The sequence below is a fragment of the Fringilla coelebs genome (assembly GCF_963513975.1).
Source record: "Fringilla coelebs genome assembly, chromosome: 2".
NCBI lineage: Eukaryota > Metazoa > Chordata > Aves > Passeriformes > Fringillidae > Fringilla > Fringilla coelebs.
Window position 1 is genome coordinate 24,257,420 of NC_140029.1, and position 16,813 is coordinate 24,274,232.

Below are 16,813 nucleotides of genomic sequence, written 5' to 3' on the forward strand. Positions count from 1 at the left end.
CATACTTCCTAGTAGTGGAACCAATGCAATAAATAGTTGTTAAACTGTCCCCTAAAGATACTATGATATTCAAATTCACCTTTTGATTTCCTACCATCTTTTTGATTTTATCTGGCAGGACAGACAGTAGAAATTTCTTTTCATAGCACTATCATGAATGTAAGCTTTTGCACTTTTAAGTCTCCTTCCATTCCTTTTCAATAAGCATGAGAGTCAAATCCTCTCATCTAATTTCATTTAAAAAGTCAGAAGAAATACATCTAATCTAAATTTGCTCTCTGGGCTCCCCTTACAGTCAGTGCAACAAGATAAGGCTAGAAGAAAGTAGTGTGTTTTGCAGGAGGACAGACTATTTTCCTGCATAGAATGTGATCTTATAGGATGTAAGAGATGTTTGAGACAGCTGAGGTGAGTAATATTTGATGCCTGTCTGTCCCCTGGTCACTGTGTTGGAAACTCAGATCACCTCAGACTAACAGTGCAGCTTCAACCTTGATAACATAAAGCTTACATGAACTTGCTCATTTTTTGTGTCAAATTACAAAATTTGACACAAAATAGCTGAGCCAGAACCTGAGCCTACTGCAAGGTTTTCTTTGATACAATACTTAGGGAGAAAGCTCCTGAAAAAAGCAGTTATGTCTTCTATTAATAATTTCATATTGCATTTGACCTCTGCTGCTGTGGTTTTAAGAAAGGCAGTCCTTGGCACTTCTCATTTTTATTAAACTCTTTATCATACAAGCTGTTAAGAAAAGGAATTAAATTTACCTGAGGTCACACTTATTTTATAATTCTTTGCCATTAAAAGCCATAGAGAGCAATTTGAAATTAATTAATGTTACAACCTCTTAAAGAAGATACATGGCAGTTCACTAGTAATGTAACTTCTAATGATGTAACACTAGTAATGTAAGCTTCTATGTCCACCAGACATTTGTATTTTCAAGGATGACAGCTTTTTTACTTAAAAAAAAAAATTTCGTACAGATTCTTACATTAGCAATCTTTAATATAGAAAATACAATCATGCTGGTGGTTTCTTTTCAAGCTGTTCATTTCACTACTCCTCAACCCCAAGGGCTCTTCTTGGTTGTCATTTATATTGAATTTGGAAAGAAACTTCGAGAAATTTCAACCTGGCTTCTTTAGAGACTACAACTGAAATTATCAAGCTCATTTTCATTGTCTCCAGTTGGTGACAAATGGCAATTTCGTTTAGCAATGGATGGTTCTCTTTGAGGTTGGATTGATGGATGAGGCTTTAAGAGGTCAGGCCAGCTGACAAGGTTACCCAGGGCAGCTGTCTGCCCATCCCTACCGCAGGGGTGTCTGTGCTGCTTGTCAGTCACCACTGACCACTGCTGCTTGCTGGTGGAGTGTTTAAGGCAGACTGCAGTCAGGGACAGCTGACTTTAAAGTGTCTTGCTGCAAATGGTGGTGGTTGCAAAACTCACCGATGAGCAACTCAGACATCTGTGTGGCAAAGCCAGACGGGACAGCTAGTGTGGCAACAGTGTCAGCTGTCTCAAAGGCAGCCTTTTTGACATTCATGAGTCCTTTGTTTTGTCTTTGCCTTTTTCTGTGTTTGGTTTTGCTTCAGGTTATAATCAGGTTATAATCAGCCTGCTGCCTAAGAACCCCAGCTTTGAAATGTTTTTGAATAGGATCATGTAAGAACCCCAGTTGTGTTTTGAGATTTCAGTGCAAAAACCTAAAGCACTTTTAATTCTTGTCTGTAGGCTGGAGCTAATGTGCTTCTGCAAGATGTTAATGGAAATATTGCACTTGATTATGCTGTAGAAGGGACTGAATCTAGCAGCATCCTTCTGATGTACTTGGAAGAAAATGGTAAGTCAGCTCTTTAGCTTTTGGAATGCTTTTATTGAACATGTCATAAAAATAATAAGGATGTGTATTGATCTGATGAAAGTCACACCAAAGCCAATTGAACTATATCAGTTTGGGGATGAAGGGGAGGAAGATGATTTGGAACCACAGATGTTTTCAGTGCGTTTAAATTGGAACAACTAACAAAGGTTAATGGCAGTTGTCATTGTCAAAACTGCTTTTGACTTTTTGTATGGAGTTGTTAGAATGTAAATTTAAAGTAGAGAAACTGCAGCAATACAGAAGCTTTTAAAACAATTAATTTATCTATTCAGGAAAGGTTTCACATTTTGTTTCATTTCCCATCTATAGTCTCAGAGAAAACTTTTTTCAAGCGACAGACTGCTAAATAAATAAATCTTTGCAAATAATTTGAATGAAAATGCGTATGATACTTTATCTCTCATTCAGAAATATTAGTGTTTGTTTAGGGGTTTTTTTAATTGTGAAAATACTGTAGCAAGGTTTCTATTATGAATTATGCTTAATATGTTATAGATGACAGGATTTGTATTGAAAAGCTGGGTTTGTTGCTCATCAGTTCCAAACTTAGATATGAGTTCTGAAGTGAGATTTCTAGCATTGTTTTTGACTATGAGGGGTTATCTTAACATTGTATATGGCTCATCTTAACACTGAGGAAAAGGCATTAAGCAAATATAATGAGTAATAATGTAAAAATTTGTATTTTCAACATTGTCTCCACATAAGGAATCTTTTTTAGCATTAACTAAGTTAAATTATATTCTGTTAATGAACGCTTAAGGAAAATGTCAAGGAAATCACAGTGTCAGGTCCTATACTGCACACATCCAGTGTATTGCATGTTTTATAATTTTGTTTCCTCGGTATGTGGCAGTGTCTTCACAGCTCTGGTTTTGGATTTTTCTAATGGCAAAGCAGCTTTTAGCTTCTGAAACCTTGATTGCCTTTAAAAACACAGATATTTGTTGTCTAATTGTTCCAAACAGGTAACATGCAAAACTCCTGTAGCATACAAGATGTAGTCTGCTTATAGTGGTATCTCTTTTACAGTAGGTAAGAGAGGCACTGTTCCTAATTACACAGTGATTCTGTGAATGTTGGAAGTTACCAAATTAAAAAAACTTAAATATCTTGAAGGTGATATCTACCTCTAGTAACTTTAGGTAGATAAGCTTAAGTTAATAATCAAGACATTTACGTCAATAAGAAAGAGGAAATGTATGCATTGTTTCATCTCTTCCTAACCTGGCTAGGTGAGGAGAACTGACTTCCAAGACTATTTCTTTCTGCTGACCAATAAGAACTTAATTTGACAAATTTTAGGGTTAGATTGTTAGGATAGATCAATCCTGCCCCTTAACTGCAGTAGTGCATGAAGACCTCGTCTTTGGGTGATCAGTGTCAAAATGCTCATCAGCTTTCCTTGGTCTGCTAGTATTATTCTTGTAACAATAGGCAGTATCCTTATTTTGCACTTGACTTTTGAGATTTAGTTAGGACCTATGAAATATTTGTATGGCCTACCAAGATTAATAGTAACTGAGGAGGAGATTCTTGAAGGAGATTAAGCTGTATAAGTATGAATTACTTTGAATTTCCCAGCCTCAGTGTTCCTCTGTTTTGGTGAAGTTCTCCTCGTGGCAGCAATCCCCATGCACACGTGCATATGAATACCTCAACACAGAGCAAGGACAGGACCAAGCCTCTTTATACAAGATTAGCTGATCCTGTAGTAAATGCCATCTTTGGCCTGTAGTATTGAGAAACACCCAACCATAGTCTCAGCCTTTAAATACAATGTATAAGAATATTTCCCTATTCTCTGAACTTCTCTGCATTCCTAAAATGCTTTCATTTCATTTTTATGTTTCAATTCTCCATTCAGTTGTGCATCCTGGTTTACAATATTAAGAAATTTGTGTATAGAGTAGACTAAACACTAATCATTGCCTCTAATTGCAGAGATCACAGAGAAAAGTAAAATTAGGTGCCTTATATCTTAGCTAATGAGAAAAGCAGAAGCTATCAATTTACTTTGATGAAACAAAGTAAGTTTGGAACAAATAGCTTTGAAACCACAGAAAACATTGTTAATTGAAAACATTAGAGTTCTTAGAGGTCTAGTGTGTATACAACTTCTTACAGATTTTACTACTGTGGTAGTTCACTGTATCTGTTTAATTTCAGTGCAGATCTCAACTGCTCTTCATTGTTTGAAGTAACTTAATTTACTTGGCAGAAGGCCTGGAGCCAAAAGTGATAGCCTTGGATGCCTTTAATGATTTATATATTTTAAAACAGTTACTGGAGTTAGTTCTTTGAGTTCTGCTTGTAAATTATCTGTTAGGGCACAGGAGTACCACAAGTACAAAATATTGTAATCATCTAGCAACTGCCAGAAAGCTCCGATATGTACTTTACTGTTATGGAATATAACATATAAGGATGTTTTGTGGAGATTTTATTACTGAAGTCTAATGAAATTAAACTGTTTCATTAAAATATTCTCTTTTCCTGTACAGAAATTAGCTTTCTCTGCCTTTATATTACATTATATAAATAATGTTGCATTTTATAAAGTAATTATTGACTGAAGAAAGAAATTAGCAGAGTTCAGTTACCTAAGAGAACACAATTTGAGGTATGCATCCTCTGCATATGAAGATTATTGTTTCTGTTGGGTAATAATTCTGGCATATTGTAAGATTCATTTAAGGTATCTCTAATCAAGGATGGAAGGGAAGTACAGCAACCTGCTTTATGCTTAGGAAAGTGTGTGAAACAGCTTAACTGTATCATAGTAGATTATGTTCAAGGGGCATTCAGAAGCCTAGTGGGCTCATGAGCTCAAGGACTCTGTTTGGATTGATTTATCTAAATCTAATATCTGGTAGCCACCCCAAAGCAAACCCTTCTTAGAGATGCTTTGAAGGTAGGCATCTGTAATGAGGCACCTGAATTAGGATCTGAACTGCCTGCTTCTTTCTATGTCCTATGGAGGGAGCCCAGAATGGCCAGCTGGCACACAGAAGCCTGCTGTGTAGGATGACTTTTAGGATATTTAAATTTACAGGTCTGTGTGTAGGTCCCTATTCAGTAGTCAATGCTCCTATCAACAGTGCAGTTCTAGGAAATGCTGACTGTAGAGAAGAGAAGGGTTATTAATTTGACCAGCTGCAAGGAAAACACCAGCAAAAGCTGTTAAATTTGTTCTGTGCCAAGATGTCATTGGTTTTCCTTGTTACTGGTGTTCCTGTTTTGCTATGTCAAGACATTTGAGGGCTTCAACATCTGCTGGGGCAAGGCTGACTGAGAGTAGGCCAGGTGGGACTGGAGATTCTACTTCTCTCTAGGCTTCCATTCCAGTGCTAACCCATCTTTATGTACTTTTTTACATTTTCTTTTCATTTGAAGTTTTCTTTGTTACCTCTTACACCTTCAGCTTCATATCTATTCACTGTTTACTTTCAGAAAGTGTCTCCCTTCAGAGGTGAAATGAACAATAATGTGTCCTAGTTTAGGATAAATCTGGGAGAAAACTTCTAAAGGGGTCCCTCTAGAAAGCAGATTCAAGCAGCCCCCCTCCCCCAACTGGTTTGGGAAAAGATTTCCTTGGAGAAAAATGGAAAAAACCTGTTTATTTAACAAGCAAAGTATTCAGAAGCATATACAATGAGTAAAACTACACAATAAAACCTCTCACTGTTCTGAAGAGATGGTAAATTCAGAAAGCCCTTGTCATGGGGTGTAGCTCAGCTCACTCAGTCTCTTAAGACTCAGTCTCTTATCCCTCCAGCACTGGAAAATTCCATGTCCCAGGCTCTGATGTGCCGCAGGTGTGAGCTCCTGGTATTCTTCGGGGTTTTCAGTCCAGAGCAGGGTGGATCAGTTCCAAGAAAAAGAAAAAACACAGTCTGGGGAACTTGTCTATCTCAGCTAGCTAAAAAAAAACAACAAAAAAACAAAGGAGAGCTCCCTCCCACTGCTCACTGCAGACAACACAGTCCAGGAGTAGGATGTGGGGGCACAAGTGCAGTTTCTGATACAAACTCCATGATTCTTCTCTGCCTCGTCACTCTCAGAACCAGTCTTAAGGTGCAGAACTTAATATCCAGTATAAACAGAACAGACAATGAGGGATATCAGCATCATAAAGTCACACTAGGACAAAATGTAAAAAGGTGTTAGTTTTTTCACTATTTGTCCTGCTTCATTCTAAACCTGATTGATTATTGAAACCATCAAGAAAGTCCACCCAGCACCTTCCATAACCTTTCTTTTGCTTAATAACAGCTTTATATTTTAAGGCAAATCTTTTGAGTCATTTAAATGACTGACAGTGTTTCTGGAGGCAGAATGTTCCGTTGTAGAACTGTGTCAGTGAAACTCTGATCATGGCATATGATCCTGTTTCCTCCTTTTCCACTAGGCTGTTTTAAATATTTAATACTTTGAGGAATGCAACATTTTTGTTTATTTCATTACTTGGTATTTAGTTGTATAGTGCATTGCATGACAGCTATAAACTGAAATGACTGACAGATAAGTCTTGGTTCTGTGTTTGCCATGTCATAGGAGGTGACACATTCACTGTAATTCATTTCCAAATAAAATATTCTCTTTTGTCCTCCAAGATCTCAGGCTTCAGTTTTCAGTAGGATAACTGTGCACTCCAAGATCATCAGCCTTATTGTTCAATCTGAGAAAAGAATATTTGGACATTTACTTTTTGTTTTTAAGAACTGTCTACATATCAAGTGGATCTCAAAGCAAATTTAATGGCTTTCTTGTCTGTTGTGTAGTGAGAGTTTCATGCAGTAGCAGATAATTACTTAAGCAAAAGAAAACCGTCTGTCGTGATTTTATTTTTTGAAGGTTGGCTATATTTAAATAACATATCTACCCAAAGGTACAGATGGTACTCCTTTTTCTTCTCTGACACAGGTACAGGAGAAAAAAACGGGTATTGCTTTTCTGCAAAGTATTTTACACAGTATTATTCAGTTTCTGTGGGGGCAAATGAATTTACAATAGCTGGTTAAAGGTTATTGACCTTTGATGGTAACAGAGATTTCATGCAGTTAAGCAAAATCTATTATGCTATTCCAAGCTGAGGGAATAATAGGTCAGTTTTGTTCCCTGAATATTAAAAGGATGATATTCAGGTGTTTCAGAAAACTGCATATAGAGCAAAAATCACATGCAAGCCCCATCCATTTAGGTGGCTTTGTATGGTTTAAATCAGTTAAAATATTGTGCAGATTTTGCAAGTATAGATCATTGTTTGTTAAATTTTTACTAGCAAGGGAATTAAGCCTTACTCTTCAGCTGCAAAATAGAAGAAATAAATTTATTTTTCTGCCTTGCAGCAGTAGGTAGAAATTAAAAAAAATAAAAAGAAGCTAAATGTTAGTAGAGATTCCTACACAGAAGACAGCTTTTAACATTAGCCAGAAATAGCCAACTTGTCAATTACTACAATAAGGAGAATTTCCCTGAAGCCAACAGTTAACACATATGGGACATATGACATGTGCAGAAAAATCTAATTTAGAAAAGTAGTGGGCAAGGATTAAGGAAAAATTTACTGCAAACCTGACACTTTACAGTAATCTAGAATGTGATAGGAAGATATACCAAAATTAAACTGTAAGTTAATTTGAAGTTATCCATAAAATCTGGTGTGGTTGCAGTAAAAGTTCCCACGAAGCTGCTCACCCATTCCCTTCCTGACAATGACAGCAAGATTGCTTACCAGTTACTGTCACAGGCTAAACAGATTCAGCTTGGTGGAATTAGCCAACTGGAATGGGCTCAGGTAGAGAAAAACAGAAATACAAGCATTAGGACAACACTTTTCCTCCCCTCTTTTCAGGCTTCACTTCTTCACTCCAAACTCTTCCACCTCCACAAGTAGCACATGGAGGTGGAGAGTTGATACATGGCAGTCTCCCTCTCTGCTCCTTTTCTTCCTCATACTTTCCTCTGCTCCATTTTGGGTTTTGGGTTTTGGTTTTTTGGTTTTTCTTTTCAGTTATGGAGCTCCTTTAGGAGTGAAGAAACTCTTAGAGTTTCTTCAGTGCAGTCAAGAAAATAAAGGGATATAAATCAATATTATTTCAGAAAAAGACTGGTCTAGACTTTAATGTTTCAAACTATTTCACAGATATTAAGGAATTATTGCTAATATACTCCAGTAAGAACTCACTATAATGTCAACACATACAGATTGTTAGCACTAAAGATCAGCAAGCTTCAGCTAAAACTAGATTCCCTAATATATTTTCTGTTTCAGAACCATATGCACCATGATCTTGATTTATGCTCACAATTTTCTTTCAACAATATTGATGCAGTAGTTTGACAGAAGAATAGGCAATCAAAACAAAACAGCCTCAGGGTGGCTCAAAGTTTTTTCCTTTGATTCTTGATTGGGAACCACCTACCCATAAGATTATCACACACAAAAAATCTATTTTCTGAGAACCTGATTAATTCATGGTAGGGGTTAGGTGTTGGTGTTGCCAGTGAGAACAGAGGAATAAATGAAATGGTTCAGTAGGTCCTCTCAAAAAATGAAGCACATGGAAAATGTGACACATTGGAAAATTTCATAGCTGACAATGTTTATTTTTCCTTTGGCCTTTGTGCTTTCTAATATAAGTGTGAATGAGCTACCTTAATTTTTAATTTTTTATAGTTCTTGGGGGGCTTTGAAGTCTTAGATTCTACTTAATATTTTTATGCTTTCACCATGTCACCCATATGTTTCTATCAAAGGGAAAACCTTTAAATTCACTTTGCAGTCAATTTTTGACATTGAAATTAACATTTAAAATTATAGCCAGTAGTTTATGATCTAGTTTTCTAACAGATGCTAGAGGGAAGACAGGCATCTCCTTGACCAATAGGCTTTGCTAAGATTTGAGAAAAGATTGTGGAGAACATCAGGAACCAGGGATGCCTTTTGGTGTCGTTTTAAACAACTTATCAAGAAATAATCTATTTCATTAACATCAGAACCATATGATCATTTTTTTATAGAATTCCTAAAACTATAACCTTAATCAAATGGAAGGAAATGTCAGAGCCCATAGTGCACCCACGGGCCCTGTGACCCGCACCCCTGCTCCCAGGGCTTGGCTGCCTGAGCTCAAGGCCAGCCACGGTGCCCTTGTGACCCAGGAGCTGTTGGGTGGGAAGGAGCTAAGCTGGGAGCCAAAGCTGGGAGCAGCATTGCCATGATCCTTCATCCATCCTTTGCCTCTGGAGCCACATTTAGTCTCAGTCCTTGCTCGAGGCAGTCCCGTGTCCAGCCATGATCATTGCTGACCCCAAACCCGGACCACTGACTTGACTCCTTGATTCATCTGATTTATTTGGATTTGTCACTGGAGGCTTTTCTGGCAACCACAGAACTTCTGTTAGCCCTGTTTCCCATCACCAGACCTGCTCAATTTTCTCTTTTTGGGTATTGTGGAACTGTGCCCTGCAAGGATGCTGACCTGTGTTCACCCTCAGCTCCTGCCTCCCTTGCATTTGTTAAGTACCCTGCTTTTACTGCTCTCTCACAATAAAATTAACTATAGCATATTAAAACCTTACAGTAAAATCTGTAGTGTAGAAATACCATCTGTGATGATCTCATTTCAAACATGATATTTACCAGAAGTAGCCAGAGACAGTGATATACTTATTTTGCTTCTGTGTCCTAGTATTAATTTAACAAAAAAATAAACATACATTACATATCCACAAATGAATGCATTAATATTAAGCCTTGAAACTGTGTCAGCCTTTTAAAATAAATTACAAAAATATTTTTGTTTTCATACAAGTTAAGAGATAGTTCACTTAACTAATTTTAGCTGAAAGGATCATCAATGTCCTTATTGTAGAAGAGAGAGGAATAAAAGCATGTTCACTAGTGTGGGAGAATTGTCACTCTGATATCTACATGAGGAGGAGGTGGGAACTTCACTTCTGATAGCATATTCAGACTAGAAGGAAATAAACCTGATCAGCCCAGGAAGCCAACTGTGCCTTGGAGTGCATCCAGAGCAGCGTGGGCAGCAGGTCACTGGAGGTGGTTCTGCCCCTCTGCTCCACCCTGGCGAGACCCCTGCTGCAGTGCTGCATCCAGCTCCTGGCTCCCCAGCACAGGAAGGACATGGGGCTGTTGCAATGAGTACAGAGGAGGCCAGCAAGATAATTGGAGGGATGGAGAATCTCTCCTGTGAGGAAAGGCTGAGAGAATTGTGCTTGTTCAGCCTGGAAAAGAGGGTTTGCCATGACCTAGTTGCAGCCTTCCAGTACCTGAGGGGAGCCTGTAGGAAAGATGAAACAAGACTGTTTGCATGGAGATGTAGTGGCAGGACAGGGACAGTAGTTTTAAACTGAAAGAGAGTAAGTTTAGTTTGGATATTTGGAAGAAGTTCCCTACTGTGAGGATGGTGAAGCACAGGAACAGGTTGCCCAGAGAAGCTGATCCATGGGAGTGTCAAGGCCAGGTTGGATAGGACACAGCAATGTGGTCTAGTGAAAGGTTTTTTCTAGTTCATTCACCTTGCTCATAGCAGGGTGATATGAACTAGATGATCTTTAAGACTCCTTCCAACCCAAATCAGTCTATGGAACTAAAGATGCTTCACTAAACATATGTAATGATGTCTTTAAGGGCAGACAGGCAAAACCCTCGAGCAGCAATCAGTCAGTACTGCTGCAGTGAGTTAGAGCTGTAGGCTTCAGTAGTTTTACAAGTATAAGTTCTTTTGCAGGATCTGAAAATACTGGCTTCTCTTCTTGCATAGTAGATTTTGCTGGCATATATTTGTTCATATGCTGACCTTTGAAAATCAGACTCACATAATGCCAAGTGATATGCACAAGGGCTGTTGAACAATGTAATCTCACAAAAAGAGTGCTTTTTACAAAGATATCTAGTAAGCAGCCAGAAAAGTCTTTCTAAAACTTTAAGCAAATAAAATAATAGATACATCCACATATTTCAATGAATTAAAATTAGTACTTAAAGAATTGTACCATGATTTTATTTTTTTTAACATCCTATTCTATGCTGCACAGAAGAAATATACAAATTCTAAAGTGTGGTATCCTCTGAATTATAAGAGAGTAAAAGAGACTCATCATCCTTGGGGTGAAGAGCCTTGATTTATCTACAGCTCTGTGAAGGAAGGGCAGATATATAGATAAGAGTGAGAGAAAACTCAAGTATAGGAGAGAGATCCGTTTCGCAAAGCCATTACAAGTTTTTAATGTACATTTGTGTTTGCAAGACAAAATGCTGTTGACCTCTCCTTAAGAATGTAAAGCCCATTGGAGAATGAGACCTGCATGTTACAGCAAGAGTGGCTGCTGAGGGTGTGTGCAGTGGGTGTTTGCCGGAGTGCTTCAGTGCTTTCCTTTGTACTGATCCCAGGAATGGGTGTTCTCCTTGCACATTTCTTTGTACTGGTCATTTGTGAGAAAAATGAGTTTAATAGCAACTCTCAGTTCTGTCTGCCCTATATTTCTGTATCACTGAAACTTTTGGAAAGCTACTTTTGCATTATTTATCTGAGGTTTTTCTATTCCTTTTGGTTGTCACTTCTATAACCAAATGCACAGCCAAAGCACATGAAACAACCCAGTCAGGTGACTTTCTTAAACAGTAAGAGGTAATTTATTTTGTAGCTTTTAGGGTATGCTCCTGCCTGACGTCAGTGCTGATAGTCATCACCAAATGTGTCCCCTGCAGGGTCACTGATGTTTTAACTGTTCCTTCTCCATCTTATCTCCTGCAGAATTTGTGACCGTGTAGCTCTTCTGATTTTACAGGATATTTGGAGTGTTTTTGCCATCAGATGACTTTTTTTTTTTTGACTTTCCAGTTTCTGAAATGTGAATCCATTCCCATAGTAGATGCCAATGTGTTTTTCTTCCTCTTTTTATTCATGCTGGCTCTCATCCCATTTCAGCTGAATTTCTAAACCACATTTCCCCTTTGAAAAGCAACGTGAAGGTCACTCTTTGATTCAGGCAGTGAGAGTTACTTACTGTATGAGTAGCAATTTTTTTGTTCCATCTAAATTCCTGGAAAGTATCACACCCTGGGGAGAGAAAGCAAACTCCCCAGAATTATGAACTTGATTAAGGGAAAGCACTTATTGACAAGGTCTCCTTGTTTAAGCCTCACAGAATGATACATGTGCATGCTTGATAAATCTGCTTCTCAGCTCCCCACCAGAGAAATCTTTGCTTAAGCCTAATAGCTCCTAAGTTCTTGGAATTCAAAACTACGTTTCTGAGACTGAAACAGATTATTTTTGCATGTTTTCATTATATTTTTCGTAAAGGTACAGAAAGGGAAACTATTGTTTCTGTATCATTTTCAAACCTACTCTGAATATTTAAAAAGTGAAGTCTGTGGAAGCATGTCACTTTGGTAGCTCTCTTGCTGGGCTGATTTACTTCTGTTTGTTTATTGAAAAATGTATCATTCATTTATGCAACTATTGGTTTGAAGCCAGCAAAGCTGTCTTGAATAGGTTTCACATTCACACAGACTGTGACTTTTGTTGCTCTGTGGCATGGTTTATGTGTTTTCTCTGAGCTCATGGCTGCATTACATTTATGATAGAAAATAATTATTAAGCAGCAATTAATGCATGTCTTGGTTTTCTCTTAAACATGAGCACAGTTAATCTTTCAATGGCTAGGTATTTTGTAGCCCAGCTAAGTCATACCAAGTTTCTATAAAAGGCGGTTTACAGGGAATAAGGATCAATATTTGGCTGTTAATATAACAATGTACTGATATGTTAATTCTCTGACTGTGTTGGGTGTAAGTCAGCAGTAAGTTGCTAGAAAAGGCTGAGTAGACTCAGCTGGCCTCTGCCCTCAACTTGTAGGCATTAATGTAATTTATGTTAAACATGATGAAGGAAACAAACTCATAATAGCTGTGTTTCACTCTCAGTGTTTTTTTGTTGTTATTTTTTGGGTTTTTTTAAATTTATTTTTTTATTTTTCATTTTTTCTTCCTGGGAAAATCAGAAACTGTATTTCTAATTTGGGGATTGTGAACTTAGTTTTCATGTTTGAGGTATTCTCAGATAAAGAGGTAGTAGATTAATTTCCACCCATTTCCTCTCTACTTGAAACCCAAAACTTTTTCTAATTGTTTACCGGATATATCAAGAGAAATAAAAAATTGACATAAGTTCAGTCAGCAGTACTTAAGCATGCCTGCCTTCATCAGGTATAAAATGCTTAATCTATTTTTAAACTTTGATCTTCCTTACCTTAGAACATTAGAAAAAACTTCATCTGGACCAGTGAAGTTTAATTTTGTCTGCTCAGTCTTCGATGTTGAGTATTTAAAATGTCTAGTCAACACTGCAAATGATAATTAATTTAGGGTGTATATTGCCCTTAGGTATTTGGGAGAGTTCTGTCACTGGGACAAAAGTATTAAACAATTAATTTACTGTTGCAAAAAGCAGGAAATGGGTAGAAACAGAAAGAAAGAAAAAGATTTAGTTGACATCATGCAGCATTGGTAGTCTGTAAATGTCATCAGGTAGTTTCAAATCATTACTCTGAAATGTGATGAAGGCATAAAATCTTTAGTTCTGACAAAAAAATTGATTGTTAGGAGACACTGAGAACATACTGTGAAATTGGCATTGTGTTCTGGTCTAGTAACTTTCAGGCAGTAGGATGTTACACACATTCCCCTTTGGGGACATTGTCTAATTTAATCCATCAGTATCATATATATATATATACACACACACACATATATCTATATATGTATGTATGTGTAGATGTATATGTTTGTCTAAACTACATTCATATGAAAGATTACAGGGTTGATCCAGATTAAAAAAATCATTTAGGTGACAGGTCTAAAAATAAAAGAATAGGAAGACAGTGATCACACTGAACATTTCACTTCAGAGCTGAAACTCCTATAAGTGTTGCAGGCAACAGAACATAAAGCTGTATATACAGTGGCATGTTGGAAAAAACTATTTGAATTCTTTGATGAGCTACATATTGTGTACCCATTTATACAAAGGTATAAATGTGCACCCATTTCTACAGGGAAGATTAAAACTAAGAAACTCAAAATATGATTTTACCATTCAATTTTTTTTAGTAATGCAAAGAACTTTAGGAACCGTTGAAGGTAAAACATTATTAAATACATATTTATTAAATTTATTTATAGTTTGTCATTTTTCAACTTAGTGACAAATGTGGAAGAAAAATAAAAAATTGTTTTTTCATATGATTTTTGCTATGTCATGGCCAGAATAGAATTTTTATACTCAAATTTCATTTTCTATATATTTATTTAAATAATCACATGGAACTAGAAGCAGAAGAATGATGTCACAAATTAAGGTTATTTGTTCCAATCAAACCACAGCCAGTTGCTAATTTAATCATTTCACACTATTGTTGTATCCTGGTTCTTATTTTAAACCTCTTCAGACTGTAGGCCATATTTTTTTAAGTTATAGACTGCCTTGCTTATCTTCTTTTTGCTACTGTTCTTTGACAATTATTCTTTCAGGAGCAATGCTGACACAAGCAATCCCATACCCTTCATTCCTCTCATCCCCTTCTATTTGTTCCTAGTGCCACACCACATCACCACATTTCCTCTTGGTTTATGGGGCCTTGAAATGGCCTAGGCTCAGCTGGAGAGCTAATCTCAGTTAAGAATAACCCAGGCACATAAAAAAATGTTGAGTTTTAATGTCATTTTCTTGACTCTCAACCTCTCAAGCAGTTCAGCCACCAAATTAGAGGGACTGGTCTGGATACTGTGATGTATTTGCAGGGCTGAAAGAATGCAACAACAATGACAAAAAAATTAAGTCCCAAACACTTGAGAGTCTTCCTTAGATTTTTTAAAATTCTTTTCCCAATCACAGCTATTTCACACTCCCAGTGGGTTTCATGATATTGCAGCTCCTTTACCTGCAACTGCTCTTGCAGTCAGTAGGAGATCAGGGTGTTTTATTGGATATTGCTCACTGACTTAAATCATCCATGTATCGACTGATAAATAAAGGAGTAGACTTTCTGGTAATGGTAGGTAAGTAAACACTCAAAAATATATACTAAAGTCTATTTAAATGTTAATTAAGCTTTTAAAAACCCAGAACACAAAATCATATACCTGCTCATTATTGACGAAGAAAATAGCAGAATTTTATCCTTTTCTTTTTCCAGGTGTAGAGCTGAATTCCTTACGCCAGATGAAGATTCAGAGAGCTATGACAATGCTTACAGATGTCCGACAGCTCATCTCGAGTGGAGGGAGTGTGAATCAGAAGAATGATGAAGGAGTTACCCTGGTGAGTGGCAGCATGTAATCATCACCCTGGGAATATGCATGTGTTGCAACAAGCTCAGCATGTTTGCAAGGCAGTTCTCTTAAGAGGGTTTTGGTTCTACCTGGTGTTTTGAAAACAGATGTGTGTCAATTCCATGCATAATATGGATTTTAAAATAGGGTAGTGCAACACCTCAATGACAACTTTTTTTTTTCCTAGCCAACAAATATGCAACATAAAATTTAATAGCAATATATTAACACCATAGTTTAAAGTTGTGGGAGATTCATGTGGTTCCTGACATCCTGTGTGAGAGAGGGGCTGAAACTTCACTCAGTGATCCCTGGTTTTGGCTTGTATCTTCTGTCTGTGCCCTATTAAAACACTTTTTCCTGTAGCAATCCAATCTTGATTCAGTGCATTGAAGCATTCACCATATGGAAAAGTACTCCTACTCCCAAATCTGCATGTTATTTATAGTCACTGGGTTTTATTATACTTTTTTTCTGCAAATAGATCGTCTATCCATGTGTTTTGTCAGGATTTCTATTTCTTCAGCTGTCAAATAATTCTAATTTCATGTGTAGTTCCATAGCATGTCTATGGAATGTTCCCTTTGCATATAAAAACTTTAACATCATTATCAATCAATCAATCATTCAATCAATAAATAGTAAATCAGCAGCATTAATAATGGAATATGTTTTTAAAAGTTCCTTGTTTTTTTTCTGCAAGTAGTGTACAAATATAATTGGAGCACTAATAATTATTACTATTATTTCTGATTTGCATTGAATTACATTGCCTGATACTGAATTAATATACTAAATCATTCTATATTTTAGTACCTGTGGAGTGTTTAAGCTATAACTGAAAAAGTGATCAGCCTCATACCTGGATTGAATCCAGCCACAGGCTCTCTATAGAAAGAGAGCACTGTGACTTTCGGGGTGACAACCCCAAGGCAGTTAATTTAAAAACATGACAGCAGGGAAGGGGTTGGAAGAAGCAACACAAGTTTGAGTTTATTTCATAAAAGCATTAATTTATCTTCCAGTTTCCTGATATTTTTATCTAAGCTGCTAAATCACATAGTTGTTGTACTTAACTGATATTGCTATTTTAGTCAGAATTGTCTGAGTTAAACTGAGTTCTGAACATAAATAAATCCAACTGTATAAAAACTTTCCTGTAGTTAGCTGGAATAGTAGAAATACCTTTCTAAACGATGTTTAACAGAACTGCAAATACTGGGAGAAGAACATTGTAGGGTTTTTGGGGCTTTTGCTGTTTTCTTAGTAGAATGTTGGCAAAAGGGATACTTTTTGCATGAAAAGTTTTTATGCTGAAATTTGATTTTTTCAAGAAATAGATACAAAGTAGGTAACTTTGCTTTTCTTTGAGATTTCTATTATGTGAAACTTTTGTTTGACAAATTGGCGGAAAACCCAGAATTTCTTAAACAATTATCTCTTTATTCATGGGTGTTGAGTCAGCCAGTCTGTGAATGTTGTATGGATATCAGAGGGCTCTGGAAATAGGATTTTGTTCCTCTACGTCTATCTGTACAAAAAAGACAAATATCT

At 36.8% G+C, this 16,813-nt stretch overlaps 1 protein-coding gene across 1 annotated transcript in view; it reads left to right on the top strand.

Annotated features, from left to right (window-relative positions):
* The window catches only part of MYO16 (myosin XVI), a gene marked incomplete at both ends in the record, with an annotated part of 272,441 nt that overhangs the window by 71,216 nt on the left and 184,412 nt on the right, over positions 1-16,813 (top strand). Inside the window, 2 exon segments of the mRNA XM_084226992.1 lie at positions 1,743-1,851; positions 15,124-15,248. Of these exon segments, the coding sequence (XP_084083118.1) occupies positions 1,743-1,851; positions 15,124-15,248 (234 nt within the window).